A 16,461-nucleotide genomic window follows, 5' to 3' on the forward strand; every position below is an offset into this window, starting at 1 on the left:
TGATTATATAAGACATGATAATGAATAAATACGAACACACAATTTAGATTATAATATATTATAAATTATTCATTCCTTCATCTTCTACCGCTTATCCGAACTTCTCGGGTCACGGGGAGCCTGTGCCTATCTCAGGCGTCATCGGGCATCGAGGCAGGATACACCCTGGACGGAGTGCCAACCCATCACAGGGCACACACACACACTCTCATTCACTCACACACTCACACACTACAGACAATTTTCCAGAGATGCCAATCAACCTACCATGCATGTCTTTGGACCGGGGGAGGAAACCGGAGTACCCGGAGGAAACCCCCGAGGCACGGGGAGAACATGCAAACTCCGCACACACAAGGCGGAGGTGGGAATCGAACCCCCGACCCTGGAGGTGTGATAACCACTAAGTCACCGTGCCACCCTATTATAAATTATGAATTAGATGAAATAAATTGAACGGTTTCTGAAATATTTTCATTTTTAATAAACATGTAAATCAGTTACATTTCTAAATAAATCTCACTACACACTCACTACAATGCTCAGATTATCTGAGCGAGCAGAGATGCTACAAACCTGATTTATCCTTTATTTATCCTTTATTTATCCTTTATTTATCCCTTCATCACACTGAAATCCCTTAAAGAACCTCGAAAGGTTAAACTACTGACTCTGGGTTCTAGATCTGAACAACAAAAACATCACAACACAACACTTCTCCACTTCACACACACATAACCCCCCCACACACACACAAACATAAACCCACATACACACACACACAAACATAACCACCACCCCCCCCAAACACACACAAACCCTAACCCTAAGTTCTTTGTAATCAGTTAGGGTTCTGTTACTCACTACTGAGAAGGTTCTCTGTTATAGGTCTCTATATTCTGTGTTATTCAAGGGTTATTAGCCCCTTAAATGGGTTCTGCTTGTGTGATGAGACTGTATCCGTATCCGTAATGGATTTCTGGAGAATCGGAAAACTGAAAGGTTCTAAAGTCTGGAGAATGTCATTTATGAATAATATATTCATAAGTGTGATTTTAGTAAACCTTCTAAAGTCTCTCTGTCTCTCAGGTTTCGGTGTATGTGTGTGTGTGTGTGTGTGTGTGTGTGTGTGTGTGTGTGTGCACATCCTGCAGAACCTGTTCTGTTGCTCAGTTCTGTGTTTCATTCCGCGGCTCTATTAGTGACTGAGCGAGTGAAGGAGGAATCAGATCCAGTCTGAGTTTAAGTGAGTGAACATCTAAAGAGTGGAAGCTTCTCACTTCAGCATCATCAGCAGGTCAGACTCTCTCTCACTCTCTTACACACACACACACACACACACACACATTTTATTTACATTTACTTCACATTTAAACTCTACCAAATGCAGGAACATTAATCATTAAACATTTTTATCAAAGTTTTTATTTAAATGATAAGACGTAGATTAATAGAGCAGTGATTTATTACTGTAGGATGTGAACTGTAAGAAAGACACCAGATAAATTCAGCTTACTGTTGTTAGCTGCAGCTGCTGCTGCTTACTGATGTGACATTTCCCTCTCTGTGTTGGTGTTTCACACTGTGGCAACGTCGCTCAGTTAAAGTGTTAAAGTGTTACAGTGTTAGTGTTATAGTGTTAGTGTTATAGTGTTAGTGTTAGTGTTATAGTGTTACAGTGTTAGTGTTAGTGTTATAGTGTTACAGTGTTAGTGTTACAGTGTTAGTGTTAGTGTTATAGTGTTACAGTGTTAGTGTTACAGTGTTAGTGTTAGTGTTATAGTGTTACAGTGTTAGTGTTACAGTGTTAGTGTTATAGTGTTACAGTGTTAGTGTTAGTGTTATAGTGTTACAGTGTTAGTGTTACAGTGTTAGTGTTACAGTGTTAGTGTTACAGTGTTATAGTGTTACAGTGTTATAGTGTTACAGTGTTAGTGTTACAGTGTTACAGTGTTAGTGTTACAGTGTTATAGTGTTACAGTGTTAGTGTTACAGTGTTAGTGTTACAGTGTTACAGTGTTAGTGTTACAGTGTTAGTGTTACAGTGTTATAGTGTTACAGTGTTAGTGTTACAGTGTTAGTGTTACAGTGTTAGTGTTACAGTGTTAGTGTTATAGTGTTACAGTGTTAGTGTTACAGTGTTAGTGTTATAGTGTTACAGTGTTAGTGTTACAGTGTTAGTGTTACAGTGTTATAGTGTTACAGTGTTAGTGTTACAGTGTTAGTGTTATAGTGTTACAGTGTTAGTGTTACAGTGTTAGTGTTATAGTGTTAGTGTTACAGTGTTATAGTGTTACAGTGTTAGTGTTATAGTGTTACAGTGTTAGTGTTACAGTGTTAGTGTTACAGTGTTACAGTGTTAGTGTTACAGTGTTAGTGTTACAGTGTTATAGTGTTACAGTGTTAGTGTTACACAGAGAAGTTTTGTGCCTGAAAAAGGGTAAAGTGAGTTGTGTTTTGTCTGTGATGGAGAGCGAGGGGTTAAACCTCCAGTTACTGAGCTTTAAACCCAGCTGCAGTCAAGTGTAAATCTCTTACTTAATAAATATTACTTTAATAAATATTACTGTAATAAATATTACTTAATAAAGAGGAAGGGAAGAAAGGGGAAGGAAGAAAGATGAAGGGAGAAGTAAGTGGGAAGGGAAGAAAAGACGGACGGGAAGAAAGGGGACGGGAAGAAAGGGGACGGGAAGAAAGAGTGGGAAGAAAGAGGGACGGGAAAAAGAGGAGGGGAAGAAAAGAGGACAGGAAGAAGACGGAAGAAAGAGGACGGGAAGAAAGAGGCCGGCAGAAAGAGGCGGGAAGAAAGAGGACGGGAAGAAAGAGGACGTGGAAGAAAGAGGACGGCAGAAAGAGGAAGGGAAGAAGAGGACGTGAAGAAAGAGGACGGCAGAAAGAGGCCGGGAAGAAAGAGGCCGGGAAGAAAGAGGCCGGAAGAAAGAGGACGGGAAGAAAGAGGCCGGGAAGAAAGAGTACGGGAAGAAAGAGGACGGCAGAAAGAGACGGGAAGACAAGAGGACGGGAAGAAAGAGGACGGGAAGAAAGAGGCCGGGAAGAAAGAGGAAGGAAGGAAAGAGGACGGGTAGAAAGAGGACGGGAAGAAAGAGGACGGGAAGAAAGAGGCCGGAAGAAAGAGGAAGGGAAGAAAGAGGACGGGAAGAAAGAGGACGGGAAGAAAGAGGACGGGAAGAAAGAGGCCGGGAAGAAATAGGACGGGACGACAATATGGCCGTTAATAAATATTAATTGAATAAATAGTACTTGAATAAATAGACTGTAATAAATATTACTGTAATAAATATTACTATAAATAGTACTGTAATAGAATATTACTGTAATAAATATACTTTAATAATATTACTGTAATAAATATTACTGTGAATAAATATTACTTTAATAAATATTACTGTAATAAATATTACTTAATAAATATTACTGTAATAAATGTTACTGTAATAAATATTACTGTAATAAATGTTACTGTAATAAATATTACTGTAATAAATATTACTTTAATAAATATTACTTTAATAAATATTACTGTAATAAATATTACTGTAATAAATATTACTGTAATAAATATTACTTTAATAAATATTCATTTAATAAATATTAATTTAATAAATATTCCTTTAATAAATATTACTGTAATAAATATTACTGTAATAAATATTACTTTACACAGCTCCAGTCCTGCAGTGAAGCTAAAAGAAACAGGAGTTTTCTAAAGAATTAAAGAACTTTATTTAAATGAATGTTATATTAAGAACAAAGGGACTATTGTTAGCCACGCCCAGTTAATGAGATGTAAATCAGCTCATGAATATAACTAGACTCAATGGAATAGATGAAGAGAAGTGAGACCAAATGTGCATGTGTGTGTGTGTGTGTGTGTGTGTGTGTGTGTGTGTGTGTAGTAGTAGTATGCAGCAGGGTCACTCATCTGAACCGACGAGTTTTACACCTTTTACCCCAACACCATGCTTTACATTCCAGTGACATGAGCTGGTGTATCACACACACACACACACACACACACACACACACACACACACACACACACACACACACACACACACACACACACACACACTCACTCACACACACACACAAGCACACACGCACACACACCTAAACAACACACTCACACACACACACACACACACACACACACACACACACACTCACTCACACACACACAAGCACACATGCACACACACACACACACACACACACACACGTGCGCACACACCTAAATACACACACATACACCTAAACACACACACGCACACACACCTAAACACACACCTAAACACACACACACACACACACACACACACACACACACACACACACACACACACACACACACACACACACACACACACAGAGATAATGACTGTTATCTAAGTCAGCTAGGTCTTTAATGGCTGTTTGTGTTGTGCAGCTTTATTTTTATAATCCACTGCAGAATTCCTCTGAAATTTCTCTGACATTTAATGAAGGTCAGATGAGACACTACATAGTCACTACACAGTCTCTGATGTCTCTGGTATCTCCAGTGTCTCTGGTATCTCCGGTATCTAAGGTGTCTCACGTGTCTCTGCTTTCTCCGGTGTCTCACGTGTCTCTGGTATCTCCAGTGTCTCTGGTATCTCTGGTGTCTCTGGTATCTCTGGTGACTCATGTTTCTCTGGTTTCTCTGGTGTCTCCTGTGTCTCTGGTATCTCTGGTGTCTCCCATGACTCTGGTGTCTCTTCTATCTCCGGTGTCTCCCGTGTCCTTTGGTATCTCCGGTGTCTCCGTTATCTCTGGTATCTCTGGTGTCTCCGGTGTCTCCAGTGTCTCTGGTGTCTCTGCTGAGTGAATGTAGCAGGTCCAGTTAACTTCTATCTGATTAGTTCTTTATTTAATTGGTCGTTATGTGCCAGGTTTCTCATCAGAACTAAAATAAACACTGGACAGGCCACGCCCACACACAACAAGTGACTCGTCAGCTGTTATTGCAAACATTAATATTAAATGTAAAGAAGTCACATTTCTTATGAATTGCATAAAAATCCCATGAAGTGTGAGCTGGTGTTACAAACAGGTAGCTGAGTGGTCTGTATCTCTAAACGTCCTCCAAAAATCAATGGTCTGATTGTCTTTATCATCCAAACATCCAACAAACACAATGTTCACTTCCTAAAGACGGAGCAAACGTTTTAATACGGAACAACTAAAGGGAACAGAAACGTAACACTGATGATGTCATTAATAAACACACGACCATAAAAGGTCAAATGGTCACGATCAGAACACACAGCTTTGTACAGTACTCTGTAATGATAGACACTAATACACACTCATACACACATATACACACACTAATACACACTCATAAACACTCATACACACATACAGACACACTCATACACACATACACACACTAATACACACTCATACACACATACAGACACACTCATACACACATACACACACTAATACACACTCATACACATACACACATACAGACACACTCATACACACTCATACACATACACACATACAGACACACTCATACACACATACACACTCATACACACTCATACACATACACCCATACACATACACCCATACAGACACACTCATACACACTCATGCACATACACACATACAGACACACTCATACACACTCATACACATACACACATACAGACACACTCATACACACATACACACATACACACTCATACACACTCATACACATACACACTCATACACACTCATACACATACACCCATACACATACACCCATACAGACACACTCATACACACTCATGCACATACACACATACAGACACACTCATACACACTCATACACATACACCCATACACATACACCCATACAGACACACTCATACACACTCATGCACATACACACATACAGACACACTCATACACACTCATACACACATACACACATACAGACACACTCATACACACTCATACACATTCACACATACAGACACACCCATACACACATACACACACACTAATACACACTCATAAACACATACAGACACACTAATACACACTCATACACACATACACACATACAGACACACTCATACACATTCACACATACAGACACACCCATACACACATACAAACACACTAATACACACTCATACACACATACAGACACATACACACTCATACACATACACAAATACAGACACACTCATACACACATACACACACACTGATACACACTCATACACACATACAGACACACTAATACACACTCATACACACATACAGACACATACACACTCATACACACATACAGACACATACACACTCATACACATACACAAATACAGACACACCCATACACACATACAGACACACTAATACACACTCATACACACATACACACTCATACACACATACAGACACATACACACTCATACACATACACAAATACAGACACACTCATACACACACACTGATACACACTCATACACACATACAGACACACTAATACACACTCATACACACATACAGACACACTGATACACACTCATACACATACACACACACATACACACACACACATACACGCATACACACACTCCAACACTCATACACACACATACACACACACACTCACACACATAAACACTCATACACGCATACACACACTCATACACTCATAAAACACATACAGACACACTCATACACACATACACACTCATACACACATACAGACACACATAAACACACTTATACACACTTATACACACACTACACACACATACACACATAAACACACTTATACACACTTATACACACATACACGCATAAACACACTTATACACACATAAACACACTTATACACACATACACGCATAAACACACTTATACACACATACACGCTTAAACACACTTATACACACTTATACACACATAAACACACTTATACACACATACACGCATAAACACACTTATACACACACACACACGCATAAACACACTTATACACACATACACGCATAAACACACTTATACACACTTATACACACATACACGCATAAACACACTTATACACACATACACGCATAAACACACTTATACACACAAACACACTTATACACACATACACGCATAAACACACTTATACACACATACAGACACATATACACACTTATACACACATAAACACACTTATACACACTTATACACACATACACGCATAAACACACTTATACACACTTATACACACATACACGCTTAAACACACTTATACACACTTATACACACATAAACACACTTATACACACATAAACACACTTATACACACATACACGCATAAACACACTTATACACACACACACACGCATAAACACACTTATACACACATACACGCATAAACACACTTATACACACTTATACACACATACACGCATAAACACACTTATACACACATACACGCATAAACACACTTATACACACAAACACACTTATACACACATAAACACACTTATACACACTTATACACACTTATACACACATAAACACACTTATACACACATACACACACTTATACACACATAAACACACTTATACACACTTATAGACACATAAACACACTTATACACACATAAACACACTTATACACACACATACACGCATAAACACACTTAAACACACATAAACACACTTATACACGCATACACACACTTATACACACATAAACACACTTATACACACTTATAGACACATAAACACACTTATACACACATAAACACACTTATACACACACATACACGCATAAACACACTTAAACACACATATACACACATAAACACACTTATACACACATAAACACACTTATACACACTTATACACACATAAACACACTTATACACACATACACGCATAAACACACTTAAACACACAAACACACTTATACACGCATACACACATAAACACACTTATACACACATAAACACACTTATACACACTTATACACACATAAACACACTTATACACACATAAACACACACACACATACAGACACTTATACATACATAAACACACTTATACACACTTATACACACATAAACACACTTATACACACATACACGCATAAACACACTTATACACACATAAACACACTTATACACACACATACACGCATAAACACACTTAAACACACATAAACACACTTATACACGCATACACACACTTATACACACATACACACACTTATACACACATAAACACACTTATACACACTTATAGACACATAAACACACTTATACACACATAAACACACTTATACACACACATACACGCATAAACACACTTAAACACACATAAACACACTTATACACACATACACACACTTATACACACATAAACACACTTATACACACTTAGACACATAAACACACTTATACACACATAAACACACTTATACACACACATACACGCATAAACACACTTAAACACACATAAACACACTTATACATGCATACACACATAAACACACTTATACACACATAAACACACTTATACACACTTATACACACATAAACACACTTATACACACATACACGCATAAACACACTTAAACACACAAACACACTTATACACGCATACACACATAAACACACTTATACACACATAAACACACTTATACACACTTATACACACATAAACACACTTATACACACATACACGCATAAACACACTTATACACACATAAACACACTTATACACACTTATACAAACACTTATACACTCATAAACACACTTATACACACTTATACACACTTAAACACACTTATACACTTATACACACATAAACACACTTATACACACATAAACACACACACACATACAGACACTTATACATACATATACACACTTATACACACTTATACACACATAAACACACTTATACACACATACACGCATAAACACACTTATACACACATAAACACACTTATACACACTTATACACACATAAACACACTTATACACACTTATACACACTTAAACACACTTATACACTTATACACACATAAACACACTTATACACACATAAACACACACACACATACAGACACTTATACATACATAAACACACTTATACACACTTATACACACATAAACACACTTATACACACATACACGCATAAACACACTTATACACACAAACACACTTATACACACTTATACACACATTTATACACACATAAACCTCACTTATACACACATAAACACACTTAAACACACTTATACACACATACACACATACACTCTCATAAGGACACTCATAAACAACACATATCCTCATTTGGAGATAAATACAAACACATTTAAATATATCTAATATTAATTTTTATATTATTCCTTATGTTTACCTTCTGCTCTATGTTTATGTTCTGTAAAGCTGCTCTGAGACAATGTCTGTTGTAAAAAGCGCTATACAAATAAACCTGAATTGAATTGAACGTATACACACATAAACATACACATACACTCATACACACATACACTTATACACATACACTCATACACACTCATACACACTCATACACACTTATACACACATAAACATACACATACACACACATTTACACACTTATACACACACTTATACACACTTATACACACATACACTTATAAACACAAACATACACATACACACACATTTACACACTCATACACACTTATAAACACATAAACATACACATACACACACTCATACACACTCATACACACATACACTTATACACACATACACTCATACACACACACACACTTATACACTCATACACACTTATACACACATAAACATACACATACACACACTTTTACACACTTATACACACTCATATACACATACACACATAAACATACACTTATACACACACATACACACACACATACACACACACACACACACACACACACACACACACACACACACACACATATATATTTATATATGCACTCATACACATACACAAATGCATACACACATATATACACACTCATACACATTCAAAACAATCAAATAGTATTTATTTTTAAATGAATGTTATGAAGGTTATTAGCAGATATTTTAAGTGAAATTGCAACGTATTAAAAACATTTCAGTGAAGCATAAAAGTTCACTGACGTTCTTACTGACGTTAGAAGTTATCACTTCAGGATTAATTTAGATGTAGAAAGAATCGAGCTCGTAATTAAACAGAAAACCTTTAAATAATGAACTCCATTAAATAAACAACACAACAATACAACTGTTTGCAGAACGCAGGATTAACGTAAGCCAAGAACTGAAACTCTAAATATTTTATCAGACTTTTAATCAGATTTTTATTAGTGTTAAGACACTTTAGCTCGCTCCGTCGCTCCGGTTGGACTCGACACGCCGATGTTGTCATCTTTTACTCTTTTAGTTTAAGAACCAGACTCAGAAGGAGCTTTATTACCAAGGACGCTCGCACATACGAGTGATCGGTTTTACTAATTAAAATATATACGCTTCCATGAGAAGTAAACAAAAAGAATGTGACTCGTGACTCAAACACATTTCTTCTTTAAAGGGACTCGTCAGGGTGAAAAGCAGCACATGCACACGAGGACATATTTCTTTATTTTTAACTGGTTGTGCAACATTTCTGAACACTAATGACACCATGCACTGGGTCGAAAGCGTGCTAGGCGTGCGAGTGCGAATAAGGCACATGACAGCAGGGAAAGTTATACAGAGAGAAATGTCCAAAAGCAGAAAACACTTGACTCTGAATTCCAGGTGAATAAGTAGTTATGTCTGTGCACCTTCTAATTAAAGTCGATTTTCTGCCATTTTGTCTTGACAGATTACAGGGACCTTTTTTTGGTGATATGCAGCTGTAGACATAGTTAAGAGATAATGGTGAGTTTCGGTCACGGTGACTCAGTCAGTTGACTCAATGTGAATATGTTGGTTTGACAATGTTACTTTAGACATATAGAAATAATCCTGTGTTCTATTAACGATCGTTTCAGAACGGGGAAATAGGGACCTCGACACGCAGCGATGTGTTTAACGTGGGAATCCAAGAACCTGCAATCAACTTAATGCAAGGTAATGATCACGCTTCGGGTTTATTGTGAACTCACGAGGAACCGGTTTGAGCTTACCGAAAGCTACAAGGAAACAATTTGATTGTTCATTGTTACAAAAATGATTACTAACCACTCATATTTTCCTCTGATAGATGAGAAGATCGACTGTGCGGTTGTTCACTTGGGTCACCTCAGTAAAGATCAAGCATCAAAATTACTCCAGATCCTTCATACTTATGATGAGAACCTTGAAATTAAGACTAAACATAGCGCAAATGCCGGATTGGTAAGAAAAGTCTTATAAATAAATAATTATTACACAAAACACAATTGTTTAACGTTGAACGTTCAGTTTGAACTGGTTTCTAAATATACTGATGATATACTGCAATGCATTTTTGACTTTTCTTTCATTTCCTTTCCACAGAGATTTGGTGATTTATTTTTGAAGGGTGACACTCCAAACCCTCAAGCCCCATCTGCTGGCATCCATGGGTTGAATGGGAATTTAAGTCTCCCTGGTTTTAAAGGTGACCTCAAAGCTCCATCAGTGAATGGAGAACTTTCGCAGATGCATCTGAACGGTTCCACACCAGAGCTGACAGTCGGGGACAAGGGCAAGTTCACCATGCCAACCATTGGCATGAAAGGGCCAAAACTTAAAGGTGCTAATCTAGATGGCAGCATCTCTTCTCCAACACTGAACACTCCAGAGGTTGATGCAGATCTCAAGACGCCAGTACTGTGCTCAACAATGCCTAAGTTCCAGATGCCAAAATTTCAGGGCAGTTCCCTCCATTTAGACCAGATTGAACCTGATGTGAATTTGCCAAATGCTGCACTGAAAGGCCCGAATCTTAACGCAGATCTCCCAGATGCTGATATTGAAGGAAGTTCCAAAATTAAATGGCCTAAATTCAAGAAACCCAAAGGAAATGTGAAAGGCCAGTTGGGAGACATTGATGCAGATCTGAATACTCCAGACCTCAATATGACAGCACCCAAAGTGAATGCAGACATCAATGCAGGAAATGTTGATATTGATGGCCCCGATGTTGATATTAACGCTCCAAAGGTAAATGTTGGTGCACCTTCTGCAAAATCCAAGTTCCCTACTCTCAAGCTACCAAAGTTCAACTTAACCAAACCAAAGGTTGAAGGGCCCAATCTTGATGCTGACATTAAGAGACCAGACATGGATGTAGGTGTGAACCTGCCCAAAACTAAACTTGAAGGACCAACCATAGATGCCAAAGCACCAGATCTCAAACTCTCTGCACCAAAAGTAGAAGGTGATTTTGGTAAAACAGGCCTAAACATTAACACTCCGGGCGTAGACATGAAAGCTCCTAAAATTGATGCTGAAGCTCCAGCTGCTAAATTCAAGCTACCCAAGTTGCCCAAATTTACTGCCCCCAGGGCAAAAGTAAAAGGACCAAATGTAGATGCTGATCTTAATGTCCCAGATGTTGATGTCAATGGAGATGTGAACCTGGAAACTCCCACAATTGATGCCCCATCTGCAAAACTCAAAAAGCCAAATATTAAGAAGCCTAAATTTAGTCTCACTGCCCCAAGAGTAAAAGGACCAAATGTTAATTCAAATCTGCAAGCACCAGATGTAGATGTGAAAATACCATCAGGTGAGCTCAAAGGGCCTAATCTGGACCTAAAAGCACCCAAGATTGATGGTTCTCTGGTGGGTCCAGATGTAGAATTGCCCAAAGCTGAGCTGAAGAATCCAAATCTTAACCTTCATGCAAAATCACCAGATCTCAACCTCACTGCTCCAGATCTGAACCTACCAACAGGAGAAATCCAGTGCCCTAATGTGGATCTAAATGCCCCTAATGTTGATGCACCATCTGGAAAATTAAAGATGCCACACTTCAAGATGCCTAAATTTAACCTCTCTTCACCAAAGGTCAAAGGACCAAATGCTGATGTAGACCTAAATGCACCAAACATAGACATGGATCTACCTAAAGCAGACATGAAAGGACCTGATCTTAACTTCAGTGCACCAAAGGTTGATCTTTCTAGTCCAGATGTAGACCTGAACTTGCCAAAGGGAAGTCTTCAAGGCCCCGATGTAGATCTGAAGGTCCCAGATGCAAACATTGATGCACCTTCTGGAAAATTAAAAGTGCCACACTTCAAGATGCCAAAATTCAACCTCTCTGTACCAAAGGCCAAAGGACCAAATATGGATGCAGACCTGAATGCACCAAACATAGACCTGGATCTACCTAAAGCAGATCTCAGAGGACCTGATCTTAACCTTAGTGCACCAAAGGTTGATCTTTCTAGTCCAGATGTAGACCTGAACTTGCCAAAGGGACGCCTTCAAGGCCCCGATGTAGATCTGAAGGTCCCAGATGCCAACATTGAAGCACCTTCTGGAAAATTAAAGATGCCTAACCTGAAGATGCCCAAATTCAGCCTCTCTGGACCAAAGGTCAAAGGACCAAATGCTGATGTAGACCTAAATGCACCAAACATAGACATGGATCTACCTAAAGCAGATATCAGAGGACCTGATCTTAACCTTAGTGCACCAAAGGTGGATCTTTCTAGTCCAGATGTAGACCTGAACTTGCCAAAGGGACGCCTTCAAGGCCCCGATGTAGATCTGAGGGCCCCGGATGCCAACATTGAAGCACCTTCTGGAAAATTAAAGATGCCTAACCTGAAGATGCCCAAATTCAGCCTCTCTGGACCAAATGTCAAAGGGCCAAATATAGATGCAGACCTGAATGCACCAAACATAGACATGGATCTACCTAAAGCAGATCTCAAAGGACCTGATCTTAACCTTAGTGCACCAAAGGTTGATCTTTCTAGTCCAGATGTAGACCTGAACTTGCCTAAGGGAAGTCTTCAAGGCCCCGATGTAGATCTGAGGGCCCCGGATGCCAACATTGAAGCACCTTCTGGAAAATTAAAGATGCCTAACCTGAAGATTCCCAAATTCAGCCTCTCTGGACCAAAGGTCAAAGGATCAAATATAGATGCAGACCTGAATGCACCAAACATAGACATGGATCTACCTAAAGCAGATCTCAAAGGACCTGATCTTAACCTTAGAGCACCAAAGGTTGATCTTTCTAGTCCAGATGTAGACCTGAACTTGCCAAAGGGACGCCTTCAAGGCCCCGATGTAGATCTGAAGGTCCCGGATGCCAACATTGAAGCACCTTCTGGAAAATTAAAGATGCCTAATCTGAAGATGCCCAAATTCAACCTCTCTGGTCGAAACATTAATGAGCCTAACCTGAACGCAGATCTGGATGCTTCTTTTCCTAAGATTGATGGAGAACTCCACAAACCAGATGTTGACCTACATCTACCAGATGCTAAGTTCAGTGGACCCGATGTTGATGTGAAATTACCAAAAGCTGATGTTAAGGTTCCTGATGTGGATGTTAAGACTCCAGAATTAGAGGCCCCATCTGGAAAGTTTAAATTATTCAATCTCAAAAAACCCAAAACTGGTATAACTGGTCCTAAAGTAAAGACACCAGAAATCGATGTCAACGCCTCAGTCAAAAATGCAGACCTCAGCATGTCAGCCCCAACAATTGATGCAGACCTTAAAGCTCCAAATGCCAGTGTGAACCTGCCTACAGCTGATCTGAAAAGTCCCCATGTTGATGTAGATGCCTCTAAAGGAAAGATCAAATTTCCAACAATGAAACGGTTTAATTTTTCTGGTCCAAAAGTAAAATCACCTGATTTTGATGGACCAGATGTTAGCTTGTCAGCCCCCAAAGTTGAGAGTCCTAATGTCAGTCTGAACTCCCCCAAAGCAGAGGTTAATGTCGAATCTCCAGATATCAATGTTGATGGGACTAAGAGTAAATTTAAGTGGCCTTTCAAACGGTCGAATAACGGATCCATAGGAGCAACGATAGATACCGTCGATGCACACATCGATGACGGTGCGATCGGTGCTGATGCAGATATGAACCTTCCAAAAAGTTTACCCATGTTTAAAACACACCGACTTCCCAACAGCAGATTTGATGAACCCCTGCAAGAACCTACTGAAGATGTTGTCCTGAACACCCAAACCACTAAAGTAGAACCACGGTCTGGGACCTTCTCAGTTCCCACCCTTCCAAGGATCAAAGGTGGGTGGAAATCTTCCACAGGAACTCTCGACTCCAACGGACATACACAAACGATTGACATTAAAGAAAGGCTCCGACTGTTTGCAGCACGCTCCACCAGCGATCTCGCAGCGGCTTCCAGCAGCAACGTCGACCTCCCGGACAATTCTACAAAAGTGAAACGAGGAACGTTTAAAGTAACAAGTCCTGACACAGACAAGGACTATCCTGTGGTGAACTCACACAGCAAGGAAAAGAAACTTTCTCTGAGTCTCAACAACATGCTTGGGTTGACCACCAGTTCAGATGCAGAAGATTAGCTTCAAGGCTTCTTAAAACTTTAACCCTCTAAAATGATAAAATTATTATTTTATTTTTTCGTTTGTTTATATTATTATTATTATTATGGCAGTTTTTTTTTCTATATGCTATCACTTGACATAAATCTAAAGAAATTGTTTACGAGCAGAAGACTTTACAGAATTATGTAAAAATTAAAGATTTTTTTAAAATTTTGTATTTACATGGGTGAAGTTTAATATATTGTAAGATGCAATAACTAATTACAAAACCTCTAATTATTTTGTATAAAGTGCCACTTTATTATATAGTTACAAGAATTATGATACGAAGGAAAACGTTTTCCATTTTATTTACAATATAAACCACTTTGTGTGCAATTCAAACTGATAGAATTTTGATCTTAAATTACTTAACACATATTGTTTATCGAAATTGTCATCGATGGGGCGAAATCCTGTTTATTTACAATGATATAAGACTTTGTTTGTAACAAACCTCCCTCTTCTTTAACTGTAAAACATTCACAGATTCACCACTATATAATGTTTTCAATAAATTAATTTTAAGGTGAATTTCTGTTCATTATTCTCTCCTCACCGCATGACCATGTTTCTATTTCAGTTCACTTTAAAGAGCAATTTTTGCTTTCAAGTCACAACAACAAGACTCTAATATGAAACAGCACATTTATTTATGAAAATTGAAACACACCTGTAAATATACAAACACACACAACGCGGCCCATGTGTACGACAGTCTCGTTGTCGTAAAGCTGAGAGGATCGTAGCGAGAATTTCTGACTTGACTTTTGAGTTAAAAACAAAACAAAACAAAAATCAGGGTTAAGTGCGATTCAAATGACACCAAAGGACAATTTTACACAACTATTATGTCGAGTAATGGAGTTACACTTCACTCCATACCGATA

General features: G+C 38.5%; 2 protein-coding genes across 2 annotated transcripts; both read left to right on the plus strand.

Moving 5' to 3' along the window:
• The first annotated feature begins 1,171 nt into the window (after positions 1–1,171).
• si:ch211-125o16.4 (neuroblast differentiation-associated protein AHNAK) lies at positions 1,172–16,084 on the plus strand. Its single transcript, XM_027176629.2, has 5 exons — positions 1,172–1,297; positions 10,890–10,945; positions 11,059–11,137; positions 11,271–11,404; positions 11,546–16,084. The coding sequence occupies exons 2-5, from the start codon at positions 10,943–10,945 to the stop codon at positions 15,548–15,550; spliced, it is 4,221 nt and encodes a 1,406-aa protein (XP_027032430.2). The 5' UTR covers positions 1,172–1,297; positions 10,890–10,942; the 3' UTR covers positions 15,551–16,084.
• LOC125145976 (octapeptide-repeat protein T2-like) lies at positions 2,621–3,214 on the plus strand. Its single transcript, XM_047821140.1, has one exon. It carries the CDS (start codon positions 2,621–2,623, stop codon positions 3,212–3,214), a length of 594 nt encoding a protein of 197 aa, XP_047677096.1.
• Positions 16,085–16,461: the final 377 nt, after the last annotated feature.

Source organism: Tachysurus fulvidraco, chromosome 12 (genome assembly GCF_022655615.1).
Source record: "Tachysurus fulvidraco isolate hzauxx_2018 chromosome 12, HZAU_PFXX_2.0, whole genome shotgun sequence".
In the NCBI taxonomy this organism is placed as follows: Eukaryota; Metazoa; Chordata; class Actinopteri; order Siluriformes; family Bagridae; genus Tachysurus; species Tachysurus fulvidraco.

What these genes read in the sequence shown, in the direction of transcription:
- LOC125145976 (XM_047821140.1), top strand. Translation starts at nt 2,621, where the DNA reads ATGAAGGGAGAAGTAAGTGGGAAGGGAAGAAAAGACGGACGGGAAGAA.
- si:ch211-125o16.4 (XM_027176629.2), top strand. An exon ending in TGCAATCAACTTAATGCAAG is followed by an intron (nt 11,138 to 11,270) that starts GTAATGATCACG and finishes TTCCTCTGATAG; the next exon opens with ATGAGAAGATCGACTGTGCG. An exon ending in ATAGCGCAAATGCCGGATTG is followed by an intron (nt 11,405 to 11,545) that starts GTAAGAAAAGTC and finishes TCCTTTCCACAG; the next exon opens with AGATTTGGTGATTTATTTTT.